Source organism: Falco rusticolus, chromosome 8 (assembly GCF_015220075.1).
Source record: "Falco rusticolus isolate bFalRus1 chromosome 8, bFalRus1.pri, whole genome shotgun sequence".
NCBI classification, from domain to species: Eukaryota; Metazoa; Chordata; class Aves; order Falconiformes; family Falconidae; genus Falco; species Falco rusticolus.
The window spans coordinates 48,384,677-48,411,426 of record NC_051194.1 but is presented as its reverse complement, the minus strand read 5'-3'; the positions used below and the strand labels follow the sequence as shown (position 1 = coordinate 48,411,426).

The following is a 26,750-nucleotide window of genomic DNA, read 5'->3' as shown; positions in this document are numbered from 1 at the left end:
TTCTAAACAAACTTTATGGTTGCTTTTTAGCCATATGTTCAGTCTCACAGAGAACACTACTTCTCTTTTTTTAAAAAGTACTCTTATCATCTGTGTTAAAGCTGCATTAATCACATGCGTTACCAGAGACGAAAATTTAAATAAATTAAAACTGTAGTTAGAGGAGTATGGTATTACCAGTTGTTCTGGCTTCTGAACTATGAGGAAAGCAAACAAGCAAGCCTGACTAAAATGTCAGAAATAGGCTTTTTACTTAATGCTTTCCCTTAAGAGATTTTTGTTGCCTCTCTTCTTGGAGGAGTACATTCCAGTTTCTGATATTTTTATTGAAAGGAATTAAGGATCCTCACAGTAATACGAATCTAGACTGAAGTGACAACTACTTAGCTAGAGAATTGATCCATCTTTAGGAAAACATATGAGGAATATAGATATTTTTTCTTTTTTTCCTTTTTTTAAATTGACTGTCTACAGAATATTTAATTTTAAAATTTGCTTAGCGTCATTCAAGCTGAGAGCAGAAAGGGAAATAAATGTCTTGCCTTGTTGCCCAGTCTCCCTCAAGGGGTGGAGCTGGGGACAACCTAACATATGTTCTTGATCTTTGAAAATGTGTGTAAAACAGATTGGCTTTTAGACTTTTGGTTGGTTGGTGGGTTTTTTTGGTTGTAATGTGAACTAAACTTGTATACAGCAATGCTTGGAACTTTGCTAAATTAAATTAGAGGCTCTTCTGTAGGAATATCTGCCCTTCAATGCAGTTAGCCCAGACAAAAGTAGTGGTCATAGGATTTTTTGTTTATTTATTTAATAGAAGAGAAAAAAGTTATTGTAGGCATAGCCTTCTTGAAAGAAATTATGCATGTTTGACACATTTTCATTTTTACAGGATGGTGTCACACTTGCTCAAAACAGTCATAGTTGAAGAGGTGGGGGTGTCAGTGTCTCTCTTGTGCTATTTATGCATTGAGTCTTGAATATAGCAGAAGTACTTGTTTTGACCTGACATTCAGTGAGAATGTAGTCCAGGAAACTGGTATAGAGTGGGATTGTCTAAAGCTGGTAATTATGTTCTGATCAAGCTGATGATTTCTTCGATTGATCAGTTTCCTTTGTTACAGGGCATTGTAACTGGTAGGTTTGGCAGCTGCACCGTGATTAGTTCACAGGTTTGCTGCTGCCTGTAAATGGTGATGATCATACTCCAGTAGATTTCCCATCTTTTGAAGCAGGCCTTTTTGTGGGCCTAAGATGCTGAATCAATCTGAATTTTCATAATTTATCAATTAAAAAGTAGTACATAGCACTAACTCTGACATTGTGGTTAAAAATATGTTTAATTTGAGTTCTGTTAATGCATAAAGTTCCTTTATTTCCCTGCTTCTTTTGGTGTTACTGTCTGGAACTGTAAGTCTAATGGCATGGATACACCTGGTGTTCTGAACAATCTACTATTTTAACTTGGACTATCATAGCATTTAGTTCAGATTTATCATTAAATATAGCTGTACTTCTTTTAAAATAGATTGCCTTAACTCTGCCAGTTCTATCAAAATCAAAGTGATCTTACTCTTTAACTGCTTATCTGAACATCAGCCTGGCTTGAAGCATTAGTTTTCTTTGTTTCCAGATGGTTTAGTATGATAAATAACAGTAAAATAATCATTATATTATATGAAATATAATATGTAATGGATATATTTTTTAGGTTCTTAATTCCTGATAGCTGAATGTTTGTAGTATATTTCAAAACTTCTGAAAGAAGCTGGCCCTCAGCCCAGTCTCCTTTATGTTGGAAAGGACTTGTGTGCGTTTGCAGCAGTTTCTTAGTTCGGGGTGCAGTAACTAATCCCTACTTACGGGACATAGTTCCCTAAACTTTTTGGCTATCTCTTTATGATCTGTTTGATCCTAAGAATATTTTAGACAGTCCATCAGTTTACAGTGTTTATTCAGTACATAAGATACATAGGTTAGCTTATATGGCTTCTGAATTATATTTTAAAATTGAGATAATTTACTTGATGCTAGAGATGTTTAGATCACAAGTTGAAAAGCAATCTGAGGTCTATTCCTCAGGAGTCTTCAAAAGGTGTTGAAGAATGAAAGGAATTGTTAGTGCTATTAGTAGCCTTGAGTTTGAGGTGGGTCCACACTCCCACTAGAAATTTTACATTTTTCAGGTAAAAATGTTGATTTGTATACTTGTTTATATTATGTTACTGTTTGGCCATTTTACACTGATCAAGGTTTTTACAAATTACATAGTAATTTGGACCTGGTTTTCACACTTGTAGGAGCCTCAAAAGACTACAACATCAAAAAAAAAAATAATCCCTGCTTCTGAACACTCTATAGTTGGGATATGAAATTTTGATAGGCAAGATACTGCTTCTTCAGTGGCTTTAATTTGCGTAACATGCAGTGCCATTGGCATCAGTGTAATCCCTGAAGAGTTAGAACATCAGGAAATGCACATACAGGTACAGAATCTGGGTATTAGGTTAAAATTTGGAAAGACCCATTGGTGGAACCAGTTTACCCTCTTTTATTCTCATCAGTTAATAATGTAGGTTACATACTTAATATTGAAAACAGTTTCTAAATAGTTCAGTAGGTGGGAATGAATTAGTTGCTTTGGCTGACCTGAGATATCTTGAATGACCAGAAGGATGGAATAGGGGTTATTTTTCATAGGCTTGTGGATCACACAAGAATAGGAGAAATTTGACGGGAGGAATCATTTAAGCATGTAGAGGGATTAGTCAAAATATCACTTCAAATAATTAGTAATGGATTAAATGAGGTCTTTTAAACCATACTGATATGGGATGCAACTTCCTTAAATACATGATATCCATTAGATAAGATTAATTTGAGCATATGCGCATAACTTTTAATGAGTTTACATTTTTCAGCTCTTACTGATTTCTTTACCAGAAAATACTTTTTCTAAAAAAAGCTAAAACTAATTTTTAACCAACATGAGTTCTTAAAGCTTAATTGTATTTTTTGGAAAGTAGGCTGCCTGTGCTTTATAAATGTGGCAGGTGATACTTATGTTAAAATATTTCTAATAAGCATAAAAAAAAGTTTTCTAAAATTGCATATCTTTGACATTAAAGATACTAATGAGGCAAAAATAGCCAGTTTCATTATATAGTTGGGAACCTCATTGCCTTTTCTGTGTATGTTGTGGTATATGTTGATGTCTGCAAAAATGAGGGTACAGAAGACATTACAGAATTATGCTATATTTGTGTGTTACTGATAGCAGGCGTTAGCTAGAATTCTGCCTAGACTTTGACCTTCCTAAGACATATGTATTCATTTCACCTAAAGAGATGGAATTGCTCAGATTACCTCAACGGCATCACTTAATTTTAAGTTTTGCATGTGTAGCCTTCAGGTGGAACAGTAGCAGAGTAGCTTTTAATGTTTGATGTTGCCAGACTTGTGTGTGGTGGGTGTGTGTGTGTGTGTTGCAGGCCTGTAGCAGCATGATTAAAAATATGTCTGTCCTTATGTCCAGTTAATGATTCCTGTGTCAAATGTTTTAAGTCTTATTTTTGCAAGATTTTTGATAACCATATTCAGCTTTAAGCATACTTTGCTCTAAATACAAAACAAGCTGAGGTTAAAAGTAATAAAGAAAGGGACAATAAAAATTGTGAAAGACCATTAGCTGACCAAACATAGGACAAACCTGAAGACAGTATAGTAAGCTGCCAAAAGCACTGCCTGTAGTTTGCCAAGAGACCACTTGCTGCTGAAGCATCTTCTGTGGCTTTGCCAGCCTTGTCTTTAAGTGGCAACTCAATGAATAAAGAAGAAAAAGAGGAGAGATGCTGGAAAAAAATAGGCACATGTGACAGTTACATTAAAATATGCAGCAGTAGGGAAAGCTTTTAAGGTAGTAAGTGAAACTAAAATACACTTCAACTGAAATAAGAGGAAAAAGGAAAAATGTAGCATCTGTAAAAGCAGTGCAAATGTATGAAATGCAAGGCAGTAATTTCATGTAATTCCAATTTCATATTGATTTAAACCAGCCTGTGTCCTTTACTAGGCTTGCTTCCAGCAAATCAGTTCCTTTAGTTCCGTGAAGAAACTTGTAGAAACCAAGTGCTGGCATTGATAGTTTTATATTTTAAGAAGCTACATTAGCTTACAGGGTGGGGATGTCTCATGATTGCTTCAGCTTACGTATGCAATGCATGGAACAGAGCTGTGTGGCTGGCAAGGGAGCGGGGGGTGGAAATAACAACTAGTTTCCAACTAGGGAGTGGAGAAGGAGACCTTTTGGAGGCAGCCTGTGGGGCAGCTCCAAGATTGCAGTCTTGGCTGGCTGAATGTGCAAATCTTAAAATACATGTCAAAAAACAAGCGAATGGGGGCGGGGGGGAAGTACTAAGTGTAAGAAGAAACGCATGATGAGAAGGGAGTGAGAAAGCTGAGTTGCTTTAGCTGTTCTATCTGCAGTGAACATAGCCTTTGTGTGAAGCTGGGACAATATAGAGTGGGCAGGGTGTGTTTGCTTTTTAAAATGGTAAAGCTGGGGGGAAAAAGTGAATCCAGGTTTTTTGTTTGTTTGGGTTTTGGTTTTTTTTTTCTTTCTCTCTTGCTAGTTTACCCTTTAAATGTACGATGTTACTTCCCATGTTAGGTTGAACCATTATTCTGTTTGGGTAAGAGTTGGTAAGAAATATTTAGGGAGATCTGTAAGAAATACAGTGTATTAGAGGGAGCTTTCTCCTTATCTTCTGTCTTAGCAGTTTGGGGAAGTGCCTTTTTTTCCATGACACAATAATGAATTAAGGGTCTTTGCAAAAGATCATTCACCATCTGTATGGGATGTCAGATATTTTCCAAGTGTTCTACTTACAGATCAGATAGTTATACATATTTTCTTAATGAAGCTGCATAGTTACTTATTGAGCATTGTATGAAAACTGTTGAATAACATAGTATATAAATTGTAAAATTGAGAAACAAATTCATTGCAATCTTCAAAGCAAGTGATGGACCAAAAAACTTGGGCTCTTCCTTCCATAAACATCACTAGAAGTATTATCATTGGGAGTACAGAGATGAGTTAACCTTTAAAAGCTATAAAGGAAGCTAGGATTGTCATGTGAACTTGTCCCATCTCTCAAAAAATAATTAAATCATTTTAAAGTTTGTTAATTTTTAATCTGGAAGACTGTTACTCTAGTCCTAACCTCGAGTTGTTTAGATAATGCTGGCAAGAATGTCTGTGGGCAAAACTGTTTTCATGCTTGTGGTTATTCAAAATACCCTCCTAGAAATCATTGTAATATTTAATTAAAATGTTAAAATACTTAATTACTGTAAACCACAGGGGATACCAATGTTGTAATTGCATTTAAGATGAGGAAGAAAAAGTAATTTGTTTTTCAAGTCTTGCTGACATTATTAGCAGTGGCATCAGCACTTTACCCTTTTTATTGTTTAAAAACTGATTAACTTCAGCATTACTGTAAACCACGATAATATAAAAAGTTAATATGCATTTTAATACATCACACTAATGCAGTGTGAGAGTGTTGAAAGGAATGCCTTTAAACACATCTGTAAGTCTGATACATTGCTGCCTTGTTAGTTGGAGGGGGTATTTTTTTCTTGTTCAGCATGGTTGGCTTTTTATTTGTTTTGAGAATTTGGGATGGGCAAAATGTTTCTTTTCAGAATACATGCTTGGAAAAACGGCACAAGTGGGAGAATATGAAATCTGGTGTATGTTACCGTAAACTGGCGTAAGATATAAAGAGGACAAAATGCTTTAAATTATCAGGTATTTTTCTAGGTGAGCATTATTATTAGTTTGAAGAAGTTAAGCTAATCATAAAAGTACATGACTGACGGCCAAGGACCTATTTGGGAATGTCATGAATTGGTTTATGCTATGGAGTTTGTTTTACGAGAAAAAAGTAATTAAAAAAAATGATGGTGAAAAACTCCAGTCTTGTTTAAGTACCGTGTATTTCATGGCTCTTAATTGATACTAAAATGTCTGCTTCACTTGTCTTAATGTTTCAAAATGTGCCCTAACCGGTTGGTAGGTATATTACAGTCTGTAACTTTGTTTTAACCTCGTGTATGCTTACTTGCCCAGATCCCTGCTCTTAGCCACTGAAGGGCTCTGTTCCTAGAGGCAAGATGCAAATCAGAATCCACCTGTGTGTGCTTCCCTCTGGTTCTGCTTTGGTGTGTGCATGAAGAATAGGAGGAGGTAGCTGCCAGAGGTTGATTTGATAATGATCTTGGGGTGATGGCACTGGAGAACAAGGAGAAAGGGAGCCAGACAACATGTACTCCAAAAAGACTGTTCTGGATAGTTGGTATTGATGGAAGAGGAACATCTTCTGCAGGACTGCCACAGCTGGTGCTTTACATCTGTGTCCACCACAGAGACCGGGAAAAAATGGAAGGCAGGCTCTCAGTGGGGGGGATGCACAAAAGCCTTGGGAGGCTAATCTAGCTAGGCTTCCTCTGCTCCTTCCTGGCCAAGAAGGAGAGTTGCTCTTGTAGGGGCTGATTCAGAACATGAGCCTAAACCAGTTTCTTTAGAAAAGCTTCTGTTGCTCTCTTGGTTATAGAGGAAGTCTAGGCATATTGGCCTTGCAAGGTTGAGTTTAGTCTTTCTGAACATCACCCTCAGGCCTCTCTGGTGAAGCAATTGCAGTGAAACACTGCCTTCTGCTTGCTTATGGTAAGCAGAGCTTGTTGTGCAAATTATGGCTAAATAAAGATACTAGTACATACAAAATCTACAGATAATGTCTGATTTTAGAAATAGGCTGCTAAGCATCACATTGTATCTGAGTTTCCAAATGGCTTGTCTTGAAGCCATTGTGATGTTTGGAAGTTGCAAAGAATCTTCATTTTCTATAAATGCAGGGATTGGTACTATTTAAAAACAAACAAAAACCCAAAAAACACACAAAACCAAAACCACCAAAAAAAGCCCTCAAAGCCTTACCTTTCTATTTTATAACTCCTTTTTGTACTGTGGTATAGTCAGTTTGTGAATTAGTTTTGATCTTTTTTGGTTAGATGTACAGTGTGTTAACTCATAGATTTTAGCTTAAGCAGAACAGGGAGTTTGAATGGCAAAAGTTCATATGCATGTCCCAGATAAGTAGCTTTCTGAATTTCTCAATTTCTAGAAATTAAGTTACCAATGAAGTTTTATGTAAATGCTCTTATTTCAGAGCTCACAACCATGGTAAGGCTTTCTCTGGTATTTTGGTGCTTAGTAATGATGGGGTTTTTCTGCTGCTAGAGTGAATTTACCTAGAGAAATATTTTACTGTTTTTTTTCTTAAACCAGAAAGAACTCTGCAATATGATACTTGATTGCTGTGCCCAGCAAAGAACGTATGAGAAATTCTTCGGGTTACTGGCAGGGGTGAGTTGTGGTTTTAGATTTTACACTTCATAGTAGTTAATTTCATTTTTCATTAGTTTACTCTAATTTTTGTGTGTCAAACAAGCTTTAATGGATAAATGAAACTAACAGTTTTTTTATCATTCTGAAAATGGTTATATTAGTTGATTGGTTGTGTTTAGTGGATTGAATTAACATTTTGATTATGGTAAACATAGTGAGTTCAGAATGAGAGAACTCATTTCATATTGTTGCTTTTTTGCCTCCCTCTTTTCTCATTGCGATAGAGCGATAAATCAGTGGCAAAGCAATGGTACTAAAGAGGGGTAAAAGTATTATGAGGTACCATAAAATACCCTTTTTACAGTGCTGAGGATGAAGTTTGGAGACTCTTCTTAGTAGGTTTTATTTAGAGTACAAGACTGAATATTTACTGTCCTGAGGTTGTGGGTGTGTGTGGGTTTTGTTTGTTTTTCAGTAAACAGCTAGCTCTTTCTTTTTCTGTAACTAATTGCTAATTTAGTTGCAGTTATCGCTTAGTTAAATTTTCCTTATCTATGATATTATCAGATCTGACTAGTTAAGATAAACTACTTCTCAAGGGAGTAATTATGCTGAAAGGAAGGTTTTTTTCCATTTGTATTTTATTTTATCCAGTATTTGAGGTGGTACTTCTGCTGACAGTTGGTTACAAAGCACTAACCATACAAATCTACACATTTGGTAGAATATGAACATTAATTTCCATGTTCTTTGGAATGTTTACATCCAGAGTATCTTGCCTCTGTGTTCCCTGCTGCCTCTCTCTAATTTTAAATAGTCATTCAATGATGTAATGAAAAAAGTTACATTTAATGGGGTTACATCAGGTGAAAATAGTGGATGTACAGAAGTAAAGGAAATTGCTGGATAATTTGCTGTAGTTCAAAACTGATAATTACTACTTTGCAATGCAGATAAGCTTTTTGTTTTGACAAACTGCTAAAACAATAAAATGTATTCATTTGAAGGTGTGTTCTTCTCCTCAAATGGTTATTTAAAAGGAAAATAGTTCAGTAAATATTTGCACCATTAGGTCACTTAGATGTAGGTTATTTGCATGTTTAATATTTTGTTTAATCTGGTTGTTTGAATTGTGCAATGTTGTCGCAGCGTTTCTGCATGTTAAAAAAAGAATATATGGAATCCTTTGAAGCTATTTTCAAAGAACAATATGATACTATTCATCGTTTGGAAACGAACAAACTGAGGAACGTTGCCAAGATGTTTGCTCATCTCCTGTACACCGATTCAATTCCCTGGAGTGTAAGTGAAAAAGGCTATTGTCCTAGATTTCTTTTTCAATAATTAATCTCCAGTATTCAGAAATAATGCATAATACATTAGTTTTAGTATTTATTCTACAATTTGAAACTACTTGTATTTTTAGCAAACTGGATTATTTTAAGTATCTTCTCAGACACTGTTGAACAATTCTTTTGCTCCATCTCCTCTTTCTGCCTCCAGTGCATCATGATCCTCCCTCCCCCCACTTCTTAAGGAGTTGATTTAAGCTGTTATTTTATGGAGCTCAGGTGGAATTGGTTGATTAAAATGTACTTTTTTTTTTTTAGAATTTTGAACTTTTAATCAGCAATGTAAATAGCAGAACTATAAGAAATTAAAAAATACTGCCATTTTATCATTTAAGTGCCAAATAACTAAAAATAGTCTTTCATACTGAGATATAATGATGTGACATTAAAAATGAAGAAATAAGTGTCAAGGTAACTTCTCTTTTCATACTGTTTTATTCTTGGTTCGTAGCCTAGCCTAATTGTCATTCTTCAGGCATGCACAAGTCAGTCCAGATATTTCACCCCTTTAGAACTGCAGTCCCTAATCTTTAATTGTGAGACGTTCACACATCTGACTTTCTCTTGTGGAGCTTTCCTGAATAAAATAAATCCTTAAAGAATTACTAGCATAAATTGATCAGAAGCTGCTCCCAGGTGGTATAAAAGAATTTTTGAGGAAGAAAGTCTTGACTAGGAATTTACAGGGCTTATGTTATTGGGAGTGTGTTTGTGTGTATTCAAAATCAGTCTAAATTGGTTATTCCGTAAGAACAAAGGTTTTAGGTAAATAAAAGAACATGTGTTTATACTTAAGGGGGGGATTCTAAATATTTTTCTAAATACTTTCAGGTCCTTGAATGTATAATACTGAGTGAAGAAACTACCACATCCTCCAGTAGAATTTTTGTAAAAATATTCTTTCAGGAGCTCAGTGAATATATGGGACTACCTAATCTAAATGCAAGATTAAAAGATGAGTAAGTTGAAAATTTATTTTCAAAACTGTAAATTTGATTAGTTTCTTTATCTGAAAAAGAGCAGATAAGAACTCTGTTTTCAAGTTTAACTAAGACTGCAGTTCTGTAGCTACAGCACTTCAAGAATATTAATGTACAGATTTAGTCATTGCAAAGAGTCCCATTAGCTGAGTGTGCTACCATCAATTTGGGTTTATGTATGTGCATGGCTATTTAGGAGATGTATCTTTTATTTATTGTTTTCCCAATGATACTCAGCTTGTGTAAGAATTTTTGAAGTGCAAGTCTTTCTATGTATTGTCAGCTATACAGCTGTAAAATAAATCATAAGAATTGTTTAGATTGGAAAAGACCTTTGAGATTGTAGAGTGCAACCATTAACCTAGCGGTGCCAAGTCCACCACTAAACCATGTCCCTAAGTGACACATTTGCACACCTTTTAAATACCTCCAGGGATGGTGACACAACCACTTCCTTGAACAGCCTGTTCCAATGCTTGACCACCCCTTCAGTGAAGAAATTTTTCCTAATATCCAGTCTGAACCTCCTGTGGCATAACTTTGAGGCCATTTCCTCTTGTCCTGTTGCAGACTGACCCCACCTGCCTACAACCCCCTGTCAGGCAGTTGTAGAGAGAAATAAGATCCCCCCTGAGCCTCCTCTTCTCCAGACTAAACCACCCCAGTTCCCTCAACCACTCCTGATAACACTGGTGCTCCAGACCCTTCACCAGCTCCGTTGCCCGTCTCTGGACACGCTCCAACACCTCCATGTCCCTCTTGCCATGAGGGGCCCAAAACTGAACACAGGATTCGAGGTGCAGCCTCACCAGTGCTGAGTACAGGGGGACAGTCACTTCCCTGGTCCTGCTGGCCACACTTATTGTGGATACAAGCCAGGATGCTATTGACCTTCCTGGCCACCTGGGCACACTGCTGGCTCACATTTAGCCAGCCGTCAGCCAGCACCGCCAGGCCCTTTTCCACCAGGCAGCTTTCCAGCTGCTCATCCCCAAGCCTGTAGCACTGCATGAGGTTATTGTGACCCAAGTGCAGGACCTGGCACTGTTACTGTGACTTTTTTTCTAACAAAACTTTTTCTTTTAGGATTGGTTGCTTATCCTTAAGTGTAGTGTAAGTAATATATCCTTTTAGGCCTGTATGTGATTTAATGCGTTGCATTCTGGCAGTATTCCTTTCAGTTGCTTGAGCTATTTCCTGTAAACTGGGATTTCTTCTCTGTATGATGGAGAATTTAGTAGATGCTTTAGTTTATGTAAAATTAAACTTGAAACTGTACTTAGGGCCCTGTTTGGTGGGATTTCAGGATAGGTACTTAGATCTTTGAACTTCTCGGTCACCAAGTATTACCCTTTGCTATCACAGGCTACTGTGATTTCACAGGTCTCTTCAGGGCTTCATAAAATCAGGCTTTCTGTTATCATAATCTGACAGTATGTACGTAATTCTTGTATGTGTGAAGAAATTTGTTTTCATAAAATGGCAAGTTTTTAAATAGCGTTTTGATTAGATACATCAGATAGAAACAATGAAGGTATTGAAAAATGCATGAAGATAAAACTTTTGTTCTATGGAGATACATGCAGTTTCTTTTTCAGTTTATCAGTGTAAATGAGAATTAGTGATAAGCTTGCATGGTGTTTAATTTAGATGTTTTTTTTCCATCAGAACATTGCAGCCTTTCTTTGAGGGATTATTGCCTCGGGATAACCCAAGGAACACTCGCTTTGCAATCAATTTCTTCACTTCTATTGGCCTTGGAGGACTAACGTGAGGAACACTTTTTGATTTGATATTTACTTTCCTTCTCTCCTTTCCCTCTGCTAAAGAAAAATAATAATAATAAAAAAAATTTTGTTAATTAGGGATGAATTACGGGAGCATCTTAAAAATGCACCAAAACTGATAATGACACAGAAACAAGATGTTGAGTCATCAGATTCATCTTCATCTTCAGAGACAGACTCTTCCTCAGATTCTGATTCTGACAGCAGCAGTAGTAGCTCAGAGTCATCCAGCAGCAGTGACTCCTCATCGAGCAGTGACAACAGTAGTGACTCAGGTACTTAAACAGTAGTTTTACAACCATTTACTTCTAGTTACTTCTGTGTACCTATTTGTTTCTATATGTGTGCTTGTTTTGAGGAAAAACTAGCTAGAGTATTAGTTTCTCTGCTTTAAGAACTAATAATTAAAAAAAAAACTTGAAAGTTTTAAAATACTAAATTTGCTCATGGAAACGTATTTTAGATTCAGAAAAACTGAATTCCATTTTTAGAGACTTAAATATGTGAGGAGCATTGTTCCGTAGATTACACAGTTGATACCTTTTGCACAGTACTATCACTTCAGTGTAGTGGAGGATGGAGGGATTAGAGTCATTCCCTATCAGTATCTCTGTGGGATGTTTATTGCTGAGCTGTAGAGAATCCTGTCTACAACTCTTTTTTTTTTTTTTTTTTTTTTTTTTTTTCTGTTTGCATGGCTTGATTGAGTGAGCTGAAATACTACTTGTGTCCTTCCCTATAAATACGTACTAATTCATGGGTCAGAAATGACATTGTTCAGTTCTAGTTGTGTGTTTAAATTTTATTTGCCTTCCAGATCTCCATTTCTAATTCCTCTTCCTCAGGAAGAGTTTATGTGGTGATACAGTGAAGGCTCTTGTCTGTAGAGAGATCTCCAAGGAAGAATGTTTTTGCTGACAACTGAGTATTTTGTAGTTTTATGCATTATACTTAGTGTTCAGCACCTTATACTATCCTGCAAATAGAACCTTCTATTTGACATGAAGTGTCATAAATACTGTTCAATCTACAAAGTACATGCTAGTGTGGGTTAAGGTGTGCAGTGTCCCCCACTGTATGTAACGTGAGCAGATGATAACACAGATGACTTTCTATAGTACAGAACCTTGCTGATTCAAAGTTAATTTGATTTATTACGTGCCTTTGAAATGAAAATGTTGATTAATAATATAAAAGCAATGTAAACTGCTCGTGCTTTGGAAATGCCCTGTTCTCCATTGCAGTCTTACTGTACAGAGTCTGATTTGTGTGTCATCGCATTAACCGCATTAATGACGGCAAAGCATTAGAGGAGGGCACAGTTAAACAGGGTCAGAGAAGGCGTTGGTTCAGCAGAGCCAGATGGCTCCTGCATAGACAGCTGCGGCTCTGCTGAGCTGTTTGATAAGAACCAGAGGGGTAAGTCCTCAGTGACAAACCAACTGAGTCTGCAGTCTGCTAGTACAAACACTTTATTTTTGTAAATTTAGGACCTTCATTTTTACTCTTTGGCCTTTTTTCATTCAGGAACACATTCATTAAAACTTCCATTTTTATATCTTTGCAGCCTGGTTTCACTTTTTTGCCCTGGTTCTTGTGTACTTAGATACAGTGGTCAGAATGCTAATTAGAGATAACTATTCTTTAATGGTAAACTTGGTTGAGGTCTGTTACTGGTTATAACTAACAACTTGGTAGAGTTGAAAGGCGTTTTATTACGGTGTTTTAACAGTGCTGTGTATAAGTGAAAGTAGAAAACCTACAGGTTAGAAATTGAGCATACCGCTAAACTGGAGATTACTGTTTTACTGACAGTTAATCTGTGGAATGTTACCACATAGCTCAGCATTGCTCTGAAGAAGTTAGTCCAACCAAAACAGGTCCAGGAGAACACAAAATTTGCCTGTAATCAAGCATCTTGTTCCTTTGTACTTACTTGCTCAGGTCTTTTTCTGATTCTGGGAAAACACTTCAAAAAAACTTTTATGTATTTAATCTATCTGAACTGATCCATCATCACATTTTCTCAGAATGCCTGGAAGCTTTAGTTCAGATGTGAGGCTAGCCAGCTGCTGTAGAATGCAGGTGACGTACTATTAAATCCGTTTATGGCTCTGGTATTTTCAAAAGGTGATTATATAACAGCTAGCTAATAGTACTGTACTTCATACGTTAAGGTGAATTGATGACTGTTTTAAGTGGCTGTTACTGATAAGTACCGTCAAGTGAAATCTAGAGATTCCTTATAAAGAACAAATAGGAAGAGTAGGGCCTCTTCCACTGAGATGAGGACAACTGTGTATTTAGAAATAGTTTTAATTAAATTGTTGACAAAGCTGTCACTGTTTCTCCTGAAAATGAGCCAGAGGGCCATTGTTATGTTGCTGTGGTACCACTATCTGAAGCAGTTTCATCATGCCACTGTTTCCTCATAGGATAATGTTGGAGATTTTTTTTCCCCATCTGCTGTTTTTAATCTCCGCTGACTGATAAGCTTTTCCAGGAAGTAATTGGAAAAGTAAATTTTCTAGAGACTGGATGGTCTGGGAAAGGTGATCTTTCTAAAAAAAAAATTATTTGTGGGAGTGCTTTGATGTATGACTTTACAGCCTATGCCTGGTCCTTTTCCATCAAGTCTACAAGGAGATGATGATGGGTAGAGGTTCTCAAAAGTCAGGCATCACTTGCAGATAGCCAAGAGATAAAAGCCCTGCTGATGGGTACTTGTGAGTGGCAGCCGTATCTGTACAAATTTGAGCGGTTCCCTCTTAAGCAGTTAACTGGGCGGGGAGGGGTGGAAGCAAGATTGTTGGAATTTCATCAGTACATAGAATTTCAAATCTTTTCAAATATGAAAACATCTCACATAATTCAAGAATTTTTTGGTTAACAGGTTTGCAGATCTTGTCAGATTCCCATTTAGTGAGTTACTCTATTTTAACACTGACTGCTTAGTAGTGTTTTGCGTTCAAGTGCAGGTTTGTTGGGTGTTTTTTATAAACTGAGGAAGAAATTTCTTTTTTGTTTGAGCTGCATCACATCTTGGTACCTGTGTAGGCGTAGTAAATGGGATAAATGCAGAAGGCTATTCCCTAATTTACTTGTATGCTCTTAAGGTCACAACACATCACCCCAGAACATCTTTGATGACATGAGGTTCTTGTGTTGCGAACAGTGGAGTTACTGAGAATTGTTGAAGCTTAGAGGAAAAATGGATCGTAGTCCTGGGCTTGATAGTCAGTTCACACTTTTATGGAGAATTTCTCCTTATGTAAAATAAAAGGACTGTAATGCGGGCAGACACTTAAAAATAATCAGTCCCTGCTCAATTAAGGAATGGCTGAATTTTCCCCCGTTGCATGAGACGCTCAGTTGGGGGCTGGAGAGGGGGCAATAGCATCTAAGCTCATTATTTTGGAACCTTTGTTCAGATATGTACACAAAAATGTTCTCTGGCAAAACTCTCTAGAACTTTCTACATAGTTTAATAAGTTAAGCATAGTAAATTAAAATACAACCTTATTCCCATAATTCGTTATAATTTCAGATGTTCCTAAGGCCAAAAGAAAGAGAATGCAAAAGAAGAATAGAGAATCTGAAAAAGTTTCCAGGAAAAAACAAGAACAGAAAAGGAAATCACTTGAAAAGAAAATGAGGAGGCGTCAGCAAGAGGAAAGAAGTGATACTGAGAGCAAATCAGAAAGAAATCACCGGAACTTGAGAGAATCACACAGGAGAGATGACGTATCAAAATACCATCACAGAGATGAGTCCAATGGCAGAGATGGTTACCATAGTGGAAAGGATAGGAACCATGAAAGAAGTAAGGATCTAGAAAATAAACACAGTAATTCAAAACTGAAGAAAGCAGAGAGAAGAGCTTCTTTGTCTGATGATGAGAATTACAGACACTGGAGCAAAGATAATGGACATCGCAGCAGAAAAAGAGAAAGATCAAAATCTAGAGAGAGAGGCCATAACAATTCAAGTCCAAGAGAGGAGGAACAAGAAGACAGATACGGAAATGGTTCCGAGAAATACCGTGAGAAGCACAGCCGTTACTCTGACCAGTACAGAGAACCCAGAAAGAATGAGGACAGACGAAGGGATAGTTCTCCACACAGACGAAAATAATACCTAACCAGAGTTTGAAATCAATGTGCATTTCTGAGCTATTAAAACTGTATTTTAAAATCTATTACTGAACTTTCCTTAAAAAAAAGATTTTGTACAAAGTGATAGTTTGCATTTGTAAGTTTTCTCAGACTTTTTCAAATTTTCAGTACCACTTTTTTTCTAAGTATTGTTATGAGGCTTTCTTTTAAATTCTTACTTTGGAAAGGCAAAGCTGTTTATTTTGTGAATAAAACTGTTAAGATCTTAGCAAAACGGGTGTTTTTGTCAGTTTCAGGGGTTTGTACCTTTATGGTCTGAAAAGCATTGGTTTTTAACTTTGTTAATTGAAAGATACTGAAGGTAGGGTGATAAATCTAAGTGTTGCAGATTATGATGCAAATGCTACATGAGAAGGGTTTATGAAAATTTTCAAACATCGCAAGTGTTTCAGGCATTCTGTAGCTGTATATTTTTTCAGCTGCACAGACATAAAAGCAAGTTTGACCAATATTTTCAGGAAATACTTCAGGTGACTTTTTTTCCTCTTCTTCAAGAGTTAAAAATTGGAAAAGCAATATTACTGTTTTAAATTTCACATTTGAATGTGTGTCAACTTTTTCTGTTACTTTTCACAATGTTTTTTAATACTGTAACATCCTGAGCTAGTCACACTTGTGATTTTAGAGATAGGGGAAGAAATGTCGTGGGGTGGTGCTTTTTTTTTTGAGGGTTTTTTTTTTCCTTTCTAAATAAAAATTTGATTCTTAAAGTCATACATTTCAACTAGCCCTGCAAAGGAAGTGTTTAAGGAACATCTTTCACAGTGTATAATAATAGTAATAAAATTTAAATACACTTTTTTTTTATTTTTCCCAAAAAACTTTTTTACACTTTTTGAACTACACATCGTGAAGTGCTCAAGTTTATTGGAAGTAAAGTTTTGGGGGCTGGTGGTAGAATTCAGTTGCTGCAGCAGTTTATAATATATAATGGTTCTACCTGGAGTCATTTGAAGCAACTAGCTCAGAATTCTTTGTATGAGTAATGAATCAAAATCATCTGGTTAAGACTTAAAATCTCACTAATAACAAAGGAGAATTTTTTAAGTCTTTTGGCATAAGTAGGAAATAGTGTGGACAGTAGGAAGGACAGAGGTAATGGTTGTATATTATGTAATTGTTGAGGCTGTCACTACTTTTTTTTTTACTTTGTGAAACATATTTCATGTGTACATCATATTTCATCTTGTATAAAGCATAGAAAATATTTGAGCTGTTTTATAACAGAAAATAGAACAATTCCTAAGGAAATAGATCAGTTTTGCCTAAATCTTGTCAACATTTTTCTAAGAAAAATGTCATATTCAGAATTTTTTTCCTGTATTTATCAGAACTTAGTTCTGTAAGCTTTCATGTAATAAAACATTTTGAGTCAAAAATATTTGCATGGAAAATAAATTCGGAGAAAAAAAAAGTTTTCTATCTTATATACCACACAGCTAAAAATGCTGTAGCGGTATCACAAGGTATATGTTGTTTAAACTGTGGTGGTTTTTTGTCCAACGCACTTCTCATTTTCAAAATGATTTGTGCATTTTGGCAGTATGTGTTAATTCCAGGAAAACAATTTGAAAGAATGCTTTCTAAAAAGAATTCTGCTGATAATGTAGAGCTGCTTTGATAGCTCTCTATGAACATTATTGAAAATTATTTGTACTCATAATGGTTTATTTGTACAAACTTATCTAGAGTAATACTTCATTTACTATGTTATGGGTTTAATAGCATAAATTTTATTAACCCATAACTTTTGAGATATTCTGTTCAAGTTAACAAGCATGTTAATTACATCTATAATAAATGGGACTACATTAAAATAATAAATGTGAAAACATTAAAACATTTATTAAAAAATAAAGCATTTGATCCTTGAAAATGAATCAGGAAATGCCAACTTAAACACCTCCAATTCTTTGTGTTATTTCATATGGGCTAATAAAAATATGGTGGTCTTTGACAAAGGTGAGGTTAGGCATTGAGGTCGGGTCTTAGCTGCATTTACAATTTCTTGATTTGTTTCTTTATTTCCAGAAAAAAGTAATAGATATTTAATACCTAGCTGTTATTTTTACCGTTACTACTGTGGGCAGGTTAGTGTTCGCTAAAAGGAGTAAGACAATGAGAGAGGCAGTGGTCGCGTGTTCTTCCCAGTTCTTAGCAGACTATTGCTTAAGAGGTTCCTGAGCCAGAGGCACTGTGCATCTGAATAAGGCCTTGCCCATTGGGTGGCCTAATTTTTTAACTCATTTGGGGGGGATTTTGCAGCATCCTGTGCCAGCAGTTCCAATATTTTACTGTACGGTACATGTAAAAGTGTTTCCTTTATAGCTTCTGCCTGATCACTTTTACTATTTTCCAGTGTGTTCTCTGAATAACAGTGTGCAGTTCCTGCTTGCTGTCTTGTGTGGGATTTTTATAACCTAACCCGTATATTCTTTTACTCTTTCTTTTGCAGAAGCTAAAATTCACCAGTCATCTCTCCTTGTGCAGGACTGCTCCGTAGCCCTGATCAGTCCTCCTGTCCTTTATTTATTTGACTGTACTATTTGTAAGGGAAAGGACATCAAAGCAGCATGTGGTATTCAAAATGAGGGTGTTCCTGGAGTTGCACAGCGACATGAGCTTTGGGGGCTGGTTTGTTTGCTGCCCATCCTCTCAGTTGCTGTCGAGCTGAGCGATCCACAGCGATCCTGGGCTTTCTGTCCTCAGCGGTAATAGCTCATTGTGGACCGTGCACACTAACAAAGTGATTTGTGCATCTAGTCTGTAGTTCATACCGGAGCTCTAGGCTGTGTTTCAAATAGTGGTTCTGACTGAAAGACTGCACCATGTGGAGGTTCTATGGCATGTGGGCTATTTTAGTCGGTTAATCCTTGTTATGTAAAAACATGACTGAAACAGCCCAGCCTCAGCCTTCTGCAGCTGGGGCTGGTGATGACATTGTTGAGTAGGCCTCTGCTGTCAGCTGTCTCCTAGTGAAGGTACCTCTGGGCTGTGTTCAGGTCGTGGCTTGGCTGCCTCTCAAGATGAATTACTAAGCTGCTTTGGTCTTGCTGAACTGCAGGTTTCAGTCACAAGCGCTCTTGACTTGGAAGAATGTAAATGTTACGTCAGAGAAACGTGCTGTTTATTCCCCCTATAGCTAGCAACCTATACTGTTGGCCTTCAAAGTGTTATGCATGGGGGTCTTTGTAGTGATGCGGTGTTGGGCATCTGGGCCTTGGTCTTTGTGGTGTGTTTGAACATAGAACTGTCATCAGCTTCTTGGGTTGTCTCACACAGTTCCTTGTGCTGGTCGCTGTTCAGGTACGAGTAACTGTTGCGGGGGCTGGATGTATGAACCGCCGTCGCCTGTCAAAGGGGACAGCTGCTAGAGGAGACTTCCAGGCTCGGCTTGGCAGGGTCCAGAGCTGCTGTGCTCTTTGGGCAGGAATTAATTAATCTTTCAAAAGTGGTTCTAATATCCAAGTCCATAGGTACAGTAAGACTATCCCTTGTGCGAGGGCGCCCTGGCTGAGTTTCTGAGTTTCCTCACGGTGGTGGCGTTGGGTGTTGCAGAGAGGAGCTGCTGACTTGCCCAGTGAATTCACTGTTCATGAACGATTAAGTCTTGACCGATGTGTTTGTGGTATTTGTAAGAACTGTAATTCTGTTCTGTAACTGTAATTTTATTTGGAGCAAGGACTGTGAAGCTTGACTATTCATCTACTCAAGTCTGAAGAATGTTTTTTTGGGGCAATGACTACCACTGTTGAGGTCATCTTGTTACATAAATTATCAAAATATGACATCATAGTATGAAAGCACATAGATAAATTTTGGGATAAAACTATAACTCCTTTTAGTTAAAAATACTTTAAAATTTTCATTCACATCATGCTTTCTAAAGCAGTTTTAATTACTGTTTAAGCAATATTGCAGTCTTCAAATTGTAGATAGTTCATCTCCACAGTTCTGCATGGGAATGGAAATATGGCTACAAAAACCTCTTTGTCTGCATTGTTCATGTAAAATGAATTTTGCAGATGGGTCATGTACATATTGAAAATCAAATTCAATTCTGAAAATTATTAGTAGTACTAATTTGGTTTAGGTGGTGTATTACTTTGACCCAGGAGCATGGTGTTCTCTAATTTACTTAAGGCTCCAGTACCGTAATTCTTAACTTTTGAATGCTGAGTGTACTCTAAAATAGCTTGGCACATGTCAGCCACCGAAAGAATGGATGAGCTAGGGTGGACACTCCAAGCTCCAGTAGCAATTTAAGTGCCTTCCTGTCATTAAATTTGTAGGTTTATGAATATAAAAGAAGACACTAGCTCATCTTCATTCACCGTTCTTAAACTACTTTGAATTATCTTTCACTCTTGAGGAAAGCATAAAGCTAATTTTCTTGGAGAATCTGAAAAAGCAGAGACAATTGACCAGTGACTCTAATAACAGTCAGGGAGTAGGGAAGCTTATCTTTCAATCTATTTTCAATTAGGTTAAGTTAGTATATTGTTTTAAAGATTTTTTTGGTTGTGTTTTTTTTTTTTTTTAAGAAATGGTGAAGCCAAAAATGTAGAGTATAGGAGTAGTTTAATTATAACTCTGCACTAAAGGTGTTAGTAGGTTAAAAGTGGCATGAGGAAAATGTTACTTTATATGCTAGAAAAACTTGAGGTCACTTCAGAGATGTTTTGCTTTTTATGTTTTCCTTAAGCAAGTCTATAATTTGGCTGAGACTAAGGATTTTCTTTTCTTGTCTACTCATAACTATCATCAAGCATTTTCTTCTAACTTCAAAAAAGGCGGTGTGTGCAATTTGAAACCTTAGTGTTGGGAAAATGGTTTGTTAACCCATAAAACAGACAAGCGCATTAAGAAAATTGTCACATTTTGTCTCTGGTTAAGCTATATCTGTTCTGAGTTATCTTTTTCCATTATTTTGTAAAATGAAGTGTGGACTAAATTTTTTCTTGAGGGAGAAAATAAGCTGCAACATTTCTTAAAAGAGGGTGATGGGGGAAAGAGCAAGGGTGTGGAAGAAGATGTAAAGTTCCAAGAAACAGGAGAATTTGTCTTCCATGTCGGGGTACTCATGGCAGGTAAGGAGGTGAGCTCAAAGCTGTTCTCACAGTGGGGAGCCACTGACACAGGTGTGTAGGTGCAATGCTAATTGGTTTTAGCTGGGTGACTGGTATTGCTCCTTAATTACTTAATTAAAATATGTGTTCTCCCTTTAAAATTGCTGGTCCCTTGGCTTTGTTTCAGTTGCTTACCTATTGCTTTCAGAGGTACTTTATGCCTAAGTCACAGTTGAGAGATCTCTTGTGAAATTTCAGATTATAAGCTTATTATATAATCTGTGTAAAAATTCCGTTGTTAATACCTTCCCTAAAATTTGTGTAAATTGAAGAAGATTCCTTGTATTTTTAAGTCCCCATGGATAAGCCCTCTCCATTCCATAGAGACATCCTTTTTCAGCATCCTTTTTTTGCCCTGGAGTGACACTTAGGCTAATTGGAGAGATGGCCATTGGTTTTTGAAAAGGAGAGGAGTAAGATCTTTCATCTAGTCAGTTACAGATGTTGCTCCTGCATCGCCTGTATTTGTGTTGCTCAGTATTCTTACTCTCATTAGGCTTTTCCTTGTTTTCTCCTGCTCTAGTTACAGTTTCTCCTTTTTTATTTTCCTAGCCCTCCTGAACTTTGTTCGTTATCACATGCAGTATTAGCCATTTAAGAAAGTATAATGCCAAAAATACACATCAAAAACTTACTGTATCTCACTTGCATAATGCATCAAAAAATGAACTTTAAAGGATAGCTTGGCTGAAGGAACAGTGTATGCACATACCTACCATAAAGAACAAGCGTGCAGCATGCTTCTTGTTTTCTCCTTACTTCAGAATAGTGAGGACAGTTGCAAGTTTGATTAGTTTTGATCAGTCTTACATTTGTAAACATTTATTTCTGATTGCATTTATTTTGCACCACCTTTGCTAGGAAGAACCATTGGTGGAGTTTTACAGGTTTCTGAATTTAGGTGAAGAGGTGGTTGCAGTGTCTTATGTACGCCAACATGCCCTCAGAGGAGCTGCAGGAATACTAGTAACAGCAGAAAAAGTGAAGGGGAGTCAACATTGGATCCCATAGGCCTCTGTGTGCCTGTAGGGAATACTAAGAGTTGCTATCTTCTTACTGAAAGACTATGTAATCAGCCGGAGTCTTTCGGCCACAAAGGCTCATGCAGAGGGTCATGGGGGGAGGTGTGCACTGCTCAGCCAGTTTATCCATCACCTATGCCTGGGCAAGGCTATTTGGAGAGAGATGCATCTTACTGTCCCCTCCCTGTTGTCCCTCAGCACACAAGTTCAGAGCTGGGTGTGATATGTTGATGTCCATTCTGGTGATGATTGCCCCAGTAATGTTTCAAGCAAGGTGAACACTAGCTCTGGTCAGCTGTTCACGTGCACCGCAGGTTTTCACAATGGCTGGCTTGAACCCTGTAAGTCTAACCTACCGTGGCTGCTTTATGGGTCATAAGTGAAGGAAACCTCTGCAGCATACAAGGAACTGAAAAAGCCTCTCTTGGGTATAGAGCCCAGAGGGAATAGCTTCATTATACCACGGTTAGCTTTTGCAAGTACTTTAGTACTTTCCTCCTTTCCTCCTTCATATTCTGCCTGATTCTGAGTCATAGGTGAATGTCTTATGTGAAATTGAGAAGTGTCCCAGTTTTTCGTTTGGTAGACTAGAGACACAATGAGAAGTGCCCAAACAGTCAACTTGAAAATTCCCCTGGAAATCTAATGTAGGCCAGTGGCACTGAAGGGCAGAAGATTCCACGAGTTCTTAAGTGGTTCCAGTTAGGAGGCTGACAGCAGCCCTTTATTTTGCTGTTTTAGTGAGAATGCCATCCTCCCTCTTTTGCCACCACGCGTTACTGCTGGGAGTGTTAAACACACTTCTTCAAGGAGATGTATGACAACAGTTCTCTCTCAATCTGTCCTCCCCTTCCCATCTCCCATGTGTCCCTCAAAGGAAGAGATGGTCACCTCTTTCTGTTCATTTTAAAAATGGTATCTGTTGTGTTTATATTCACCTTCATAAACAGGCTGAAGTAACTGATAGGTTTCATGTGGCCTTCTCTGGGTCTCCTCTGTCAGTTAACCTGTGTTAATAGATTTCGGTGTCAGGGCATTTATGGTGGACAGAAAGTTGCATTAATTTGGGGGTTGAAATAGCCAATTGAAAAGTTGATACATCAGATCGCATTATGCTAGAGGTGCAGACAGCCTTTGTGGCTTCCTGTGAGGGAGGAATACTTAAGTGCTGACTACCTGGAATGGGACACACACTTTTAATGAATATGCTTCCTTTGTTCAGGCCTTGAGGTTGGATGTCTGGTCTGTAGGCTCTTGTTCTTTGATTAGATTCACAGGGCCCCCTTCTTCTTGTGCTATACACTTTGTTATGAGTCACCAGAGGTGGAACACAGAAGTGCTTAAGGAAAAATTGAACCCGAGTGACTGACTTGATAAGTGATTGAAATGAGAAACTGAAAATACGCATTTGGGGAAAAAAAAAAAAAAGTCCCTTTGCAGCTCTGTTCCTTCCTGTCCTCTTCTCTCTGCACAAAAAAAACCACCCTTGTTATACCTCTTTGTAGAAAAGAGATGGTGCATCAGCCTGTTTTGATCACTGTTCCTGTTTGAAACTGGAATTCTTTGAGATGTCATCCACAACTGCTTCACAGCCCATCATTTCCTCCACTCGTGCTGAGTATGTGATTATGGCTGTGAGGAGAAACCATGAGGATAGGTTCATACTAAGCCCATGGCAGGGAAGGAGGCAGCCTCCGTGGTCCTCATGGAACTTCAGGCTAAATTCATCCCTATGCACATGGAGGCAGTTTGTTTCATTTTGCAAAGTAATTATTTCCTCCTGTTTCATTTTTAGCTCTCTATTTAGAGGCACAGACATACTGGAGAAGGGTATTTCAGTTTTCCACATATGTATAAACACACACGCTTGCATAAAGTCTTCTATTTTAATTCTTTTGTTACACAAGAGTTTAAGATTAGTTGTATGTGTGAATTAATATGTTCATTGGAATACATTTCAGCTTTTTATACTCTGTGCAATGAGCTTTATCACCATACTATCTGAATAGCTCCCAAATGTTATTTTTCCTCTATACTCTGTTAACAGTACAAAAAAGTCACAGTCTTGATGTTGTGAAATCTGGCTGGGGAAAAAAAAAAAAGAATATGTGGTACATTAACTGAGGTTCTCTGGTGATATATGGTGTAATATAATGCCACCGAAGTAGAAAAATGTGTATTTTTATATATAGTATCTAATAACAGGCGCTTCGAAAGGTAGGATTACAGATACCAGCGTTGTTAGTGTATATTTTGGCGTCCCATTCTGGTGTTCTATATACATGCAATTATACTTCCCTTTCCAGGAGTAACTGAAGTTGGAACTTAACTGGAACAGTGCACATCAAGATGAGGCTCTGCCTCAGTATACCGAGGAACACGGGCGGCGCCTCCGGCGGTCTGTGTGACTGTGGTTACCAGCGTGGTCAGGAGCAATGACTCAGGTTTAGCGCTTAGGGTTTCCACCCAAGACTTGAGGTCTACCTCATTTTGGGTGCATATATAATCAAAGGCTTTCTCTGTTTAACAGTATTTATAGGAAGGCTTTATTTCCATAACTGCAGTTTCACTGTGGTTTATAAAGAAAATACAGCATGAAGACCAATTGTTTTAATGATCTGTATATCATACTCCAGTCGAGGCAGAGAGAGTTTCAAGGTTTGTTGCATGGCAGTTGTCATCCGTCTGTGACATTTTCATTTTGAATGACAGTTTTAATTTGCACTTTAACCCTAGCATTGGCTTTAACTTAATCTTCTTCCTTGTTCCTAATAACTCCAGTCTCTCCTTTTTCTGTGAAGACCATTATAATCTCTTTTATAAAAATAAATTAAAGAGGATGGGGGGGGTGCTCATATCTGCAGAAACCCCCTTTTATTTTCTTAATAAGCTTTCTGCTCCACCTGATTGTTCTGAATTACACGTGAAATATTTAGTTCCTTATCAGCCAGTGTTTCAGAAGCAGATGCCACAAATCTTGCAGACTATTATTATGGAATCATCTACAACATTAAAATAAAAAAGCTGTAATCTGTTTTAAATGTTTTGTTTTCATTTTCATTGAATGTCTCTCCTGTTACAAGACAGAGTAAGAAGTGCTCATTTTCTCTTCCATATAATGTTCATTATTGCCAATGTCCAGGGCTAAGTGCTTTTCTATTCATCTTTTCTGTAAACGCTTCTCCAGAGTTTCACTTCAGAAGGAAAGCCTTCACAGCCTATAATCATTCTTATTCCTTCTCCTTTCTCTCTTGTGCTGTCCTCTGTGATTCTATGCCGTACTCTGGAGCCATCAAGCAGAGCGTCCCAGTTGACAGGACCATACCACTAATTTTCAAAATGACATTGTATTTTCCTTTTTTATTTTTTTCTTTTCCTTATGCTTGAAACAGTCTGTATGTTTGCTTCTTGACAGCCACTGAATGGTGATCAGGGAGATTGAGCTGTCTACAGTGATCCTCTGGTCTTTCTCCCACAATTGGTGCACCAAACTTGTATGAATTATTCACAAATTTCCTCCAATGTCCGTTACCATGTTCTTGTCAACAATGACTTTCAGCTGCCATTGTATTGTCCTTTCAGCTAATTCAAATTCTTTAGTTTCCTATCACTTTTGTTCCACGTAAGCTGAATGACAGCTGGCAGTGCTACACAGCGTTAGAACATGGTTTGGGGACTGTTTCACTGTTAACCTATTGCCATACAGAATATCGACCATGTCTTTGTATGCTTTATATTCCAGCACCATGTTTCAAATCCCTGATCTCTTACCTCACAACCGGATTGTTTCTTTAATAGCCTCTTGTGCAGGACTTCTTAAAGGCTTTTTGAATGTCCAGATGAATGACGTTATTCCAGGTAGGTTCCCTCCTATATCTTTTGGTGGTTCCTATTACTTTGCAGTTAGGGCTTTTAATTTTTACTGAATATTTATCATGTAACTAAAAATGAGGTCAATAATTCCCCTGAAGACCTTTGATACAATTTATACAACTGACAACTTGAATTAAAGGATTAAATGGTTGAAGAGAAGATGAAAATCTTTACAAGGGGATAAATCAAGGACTTGGTGTTCAAATACAGTTTTAAAGGTATTTAAAAGGAAAGGTATTTAAATGAGTAAGATAAAGACTGTGTGTGAAAAATCCTCTCCCTTGTTGTGGCTCCAGGTGGTTGAGCAGCTTCGTTTGAAACTACTTCAGGAACAGCTAGAGTTTAATTTGTTTCATGCCAAGGACCAAAAAAAAAAAGCAGTGAAATAAAATATTTTACTTATTGAAAACCATCTTAATCCCTTGAACTGCTTAGTTCAATTACAAGCAGACGTTGCAGAGCTGCTGTGTCCCTGACTTGCTACAGCAGGTGACAAAAGCAGGAGGAAGTGTGAACACAGCGTCAGTCCCTCTAGATTTATTAATCCACTGTCAGGCCATGTGTTACCCCAGACGCAGAGATGCAGCAGCTTGGCACAGAGCACAGGGAGAATGTCACGTGCAAAAAGGCTTGAGCACAAGGCCGGGGACAGTCCTGCCACATCTCCTTTGCTTGCTCTCTGCCTGCCTTTGCTGTTAGGTGCTCAGCCGGGCCCTTCTCCATGCCCTCCAGCCGGCTGAACCATTGACTGGCTGGCAGCTTCGGGAAGCAAACTGCTGGGAGGGAGGGTGATGTCCCAGGAACAGCCCGGTGCTGGAGCCCAGCACTGGGCCATGGCACTGGGTCCTCCTCGGATCCTACCTGATGGAGCTGTGAGGAGAGCATGCGGGAGCCCCCAGGGTGGCTGATACGGCTCAAACAGGAACAGGAAACAGTCTCCTGGGCTATAAACTGCTTTGTCATAGGCAACGCTGCATACAACATGCTCTGTTTAGGTTACACACACGCTCTTCATGCA

General features: G+C 37.7%; 1 protein-coding gene across 2 annotated transcripts in view; it reads left to right on the top strand.

The window, feature by feature from the left end:
• The window catches only part of CWC22 (CWC22 spliceosome associated protein homolog), a 34,639-nt gene extending 17,550 nt beyond the window's left edge, over positions 1 to 17,089 (top strand). For both annotated transcript variants that reach the window (XM_037397133.1, XM_037397132.1), the window contains exons 15-20: positions 7,355 to 7,432; positions 8,564 to 8,716; positions 9,598 to 9,725; positions 11,415 to 11,516; positions 11,612 to 11,808; positions 15,081 to 17,089. In XM_037397133.1, coding sequence (XP_037253030.1) covers positions 7,355 to 7,432; positions 8,564 to 8,716; positions 9,598 to 9,725; positions 11,415 to 11,516; positions 11,612 to 11,808; positions 15,081 to 15,667 — 1,245 coding nt within the window. In that variant the 3' untranslated portion in view covers positions 15,668 to 17,089. The remainder of the gene's footprint in view (positions 1 to 7,354; positions 7,433 to 8,563; positions 8,717 to 9,597; positions 9,726 to 11,414; positions 11,517 to 11,611; positions 11,809 to 15,080) is intronic.
• The last annotated feature ends 9,661 nt before the right edge of the window (positions 17,090 to 26,750 follow it).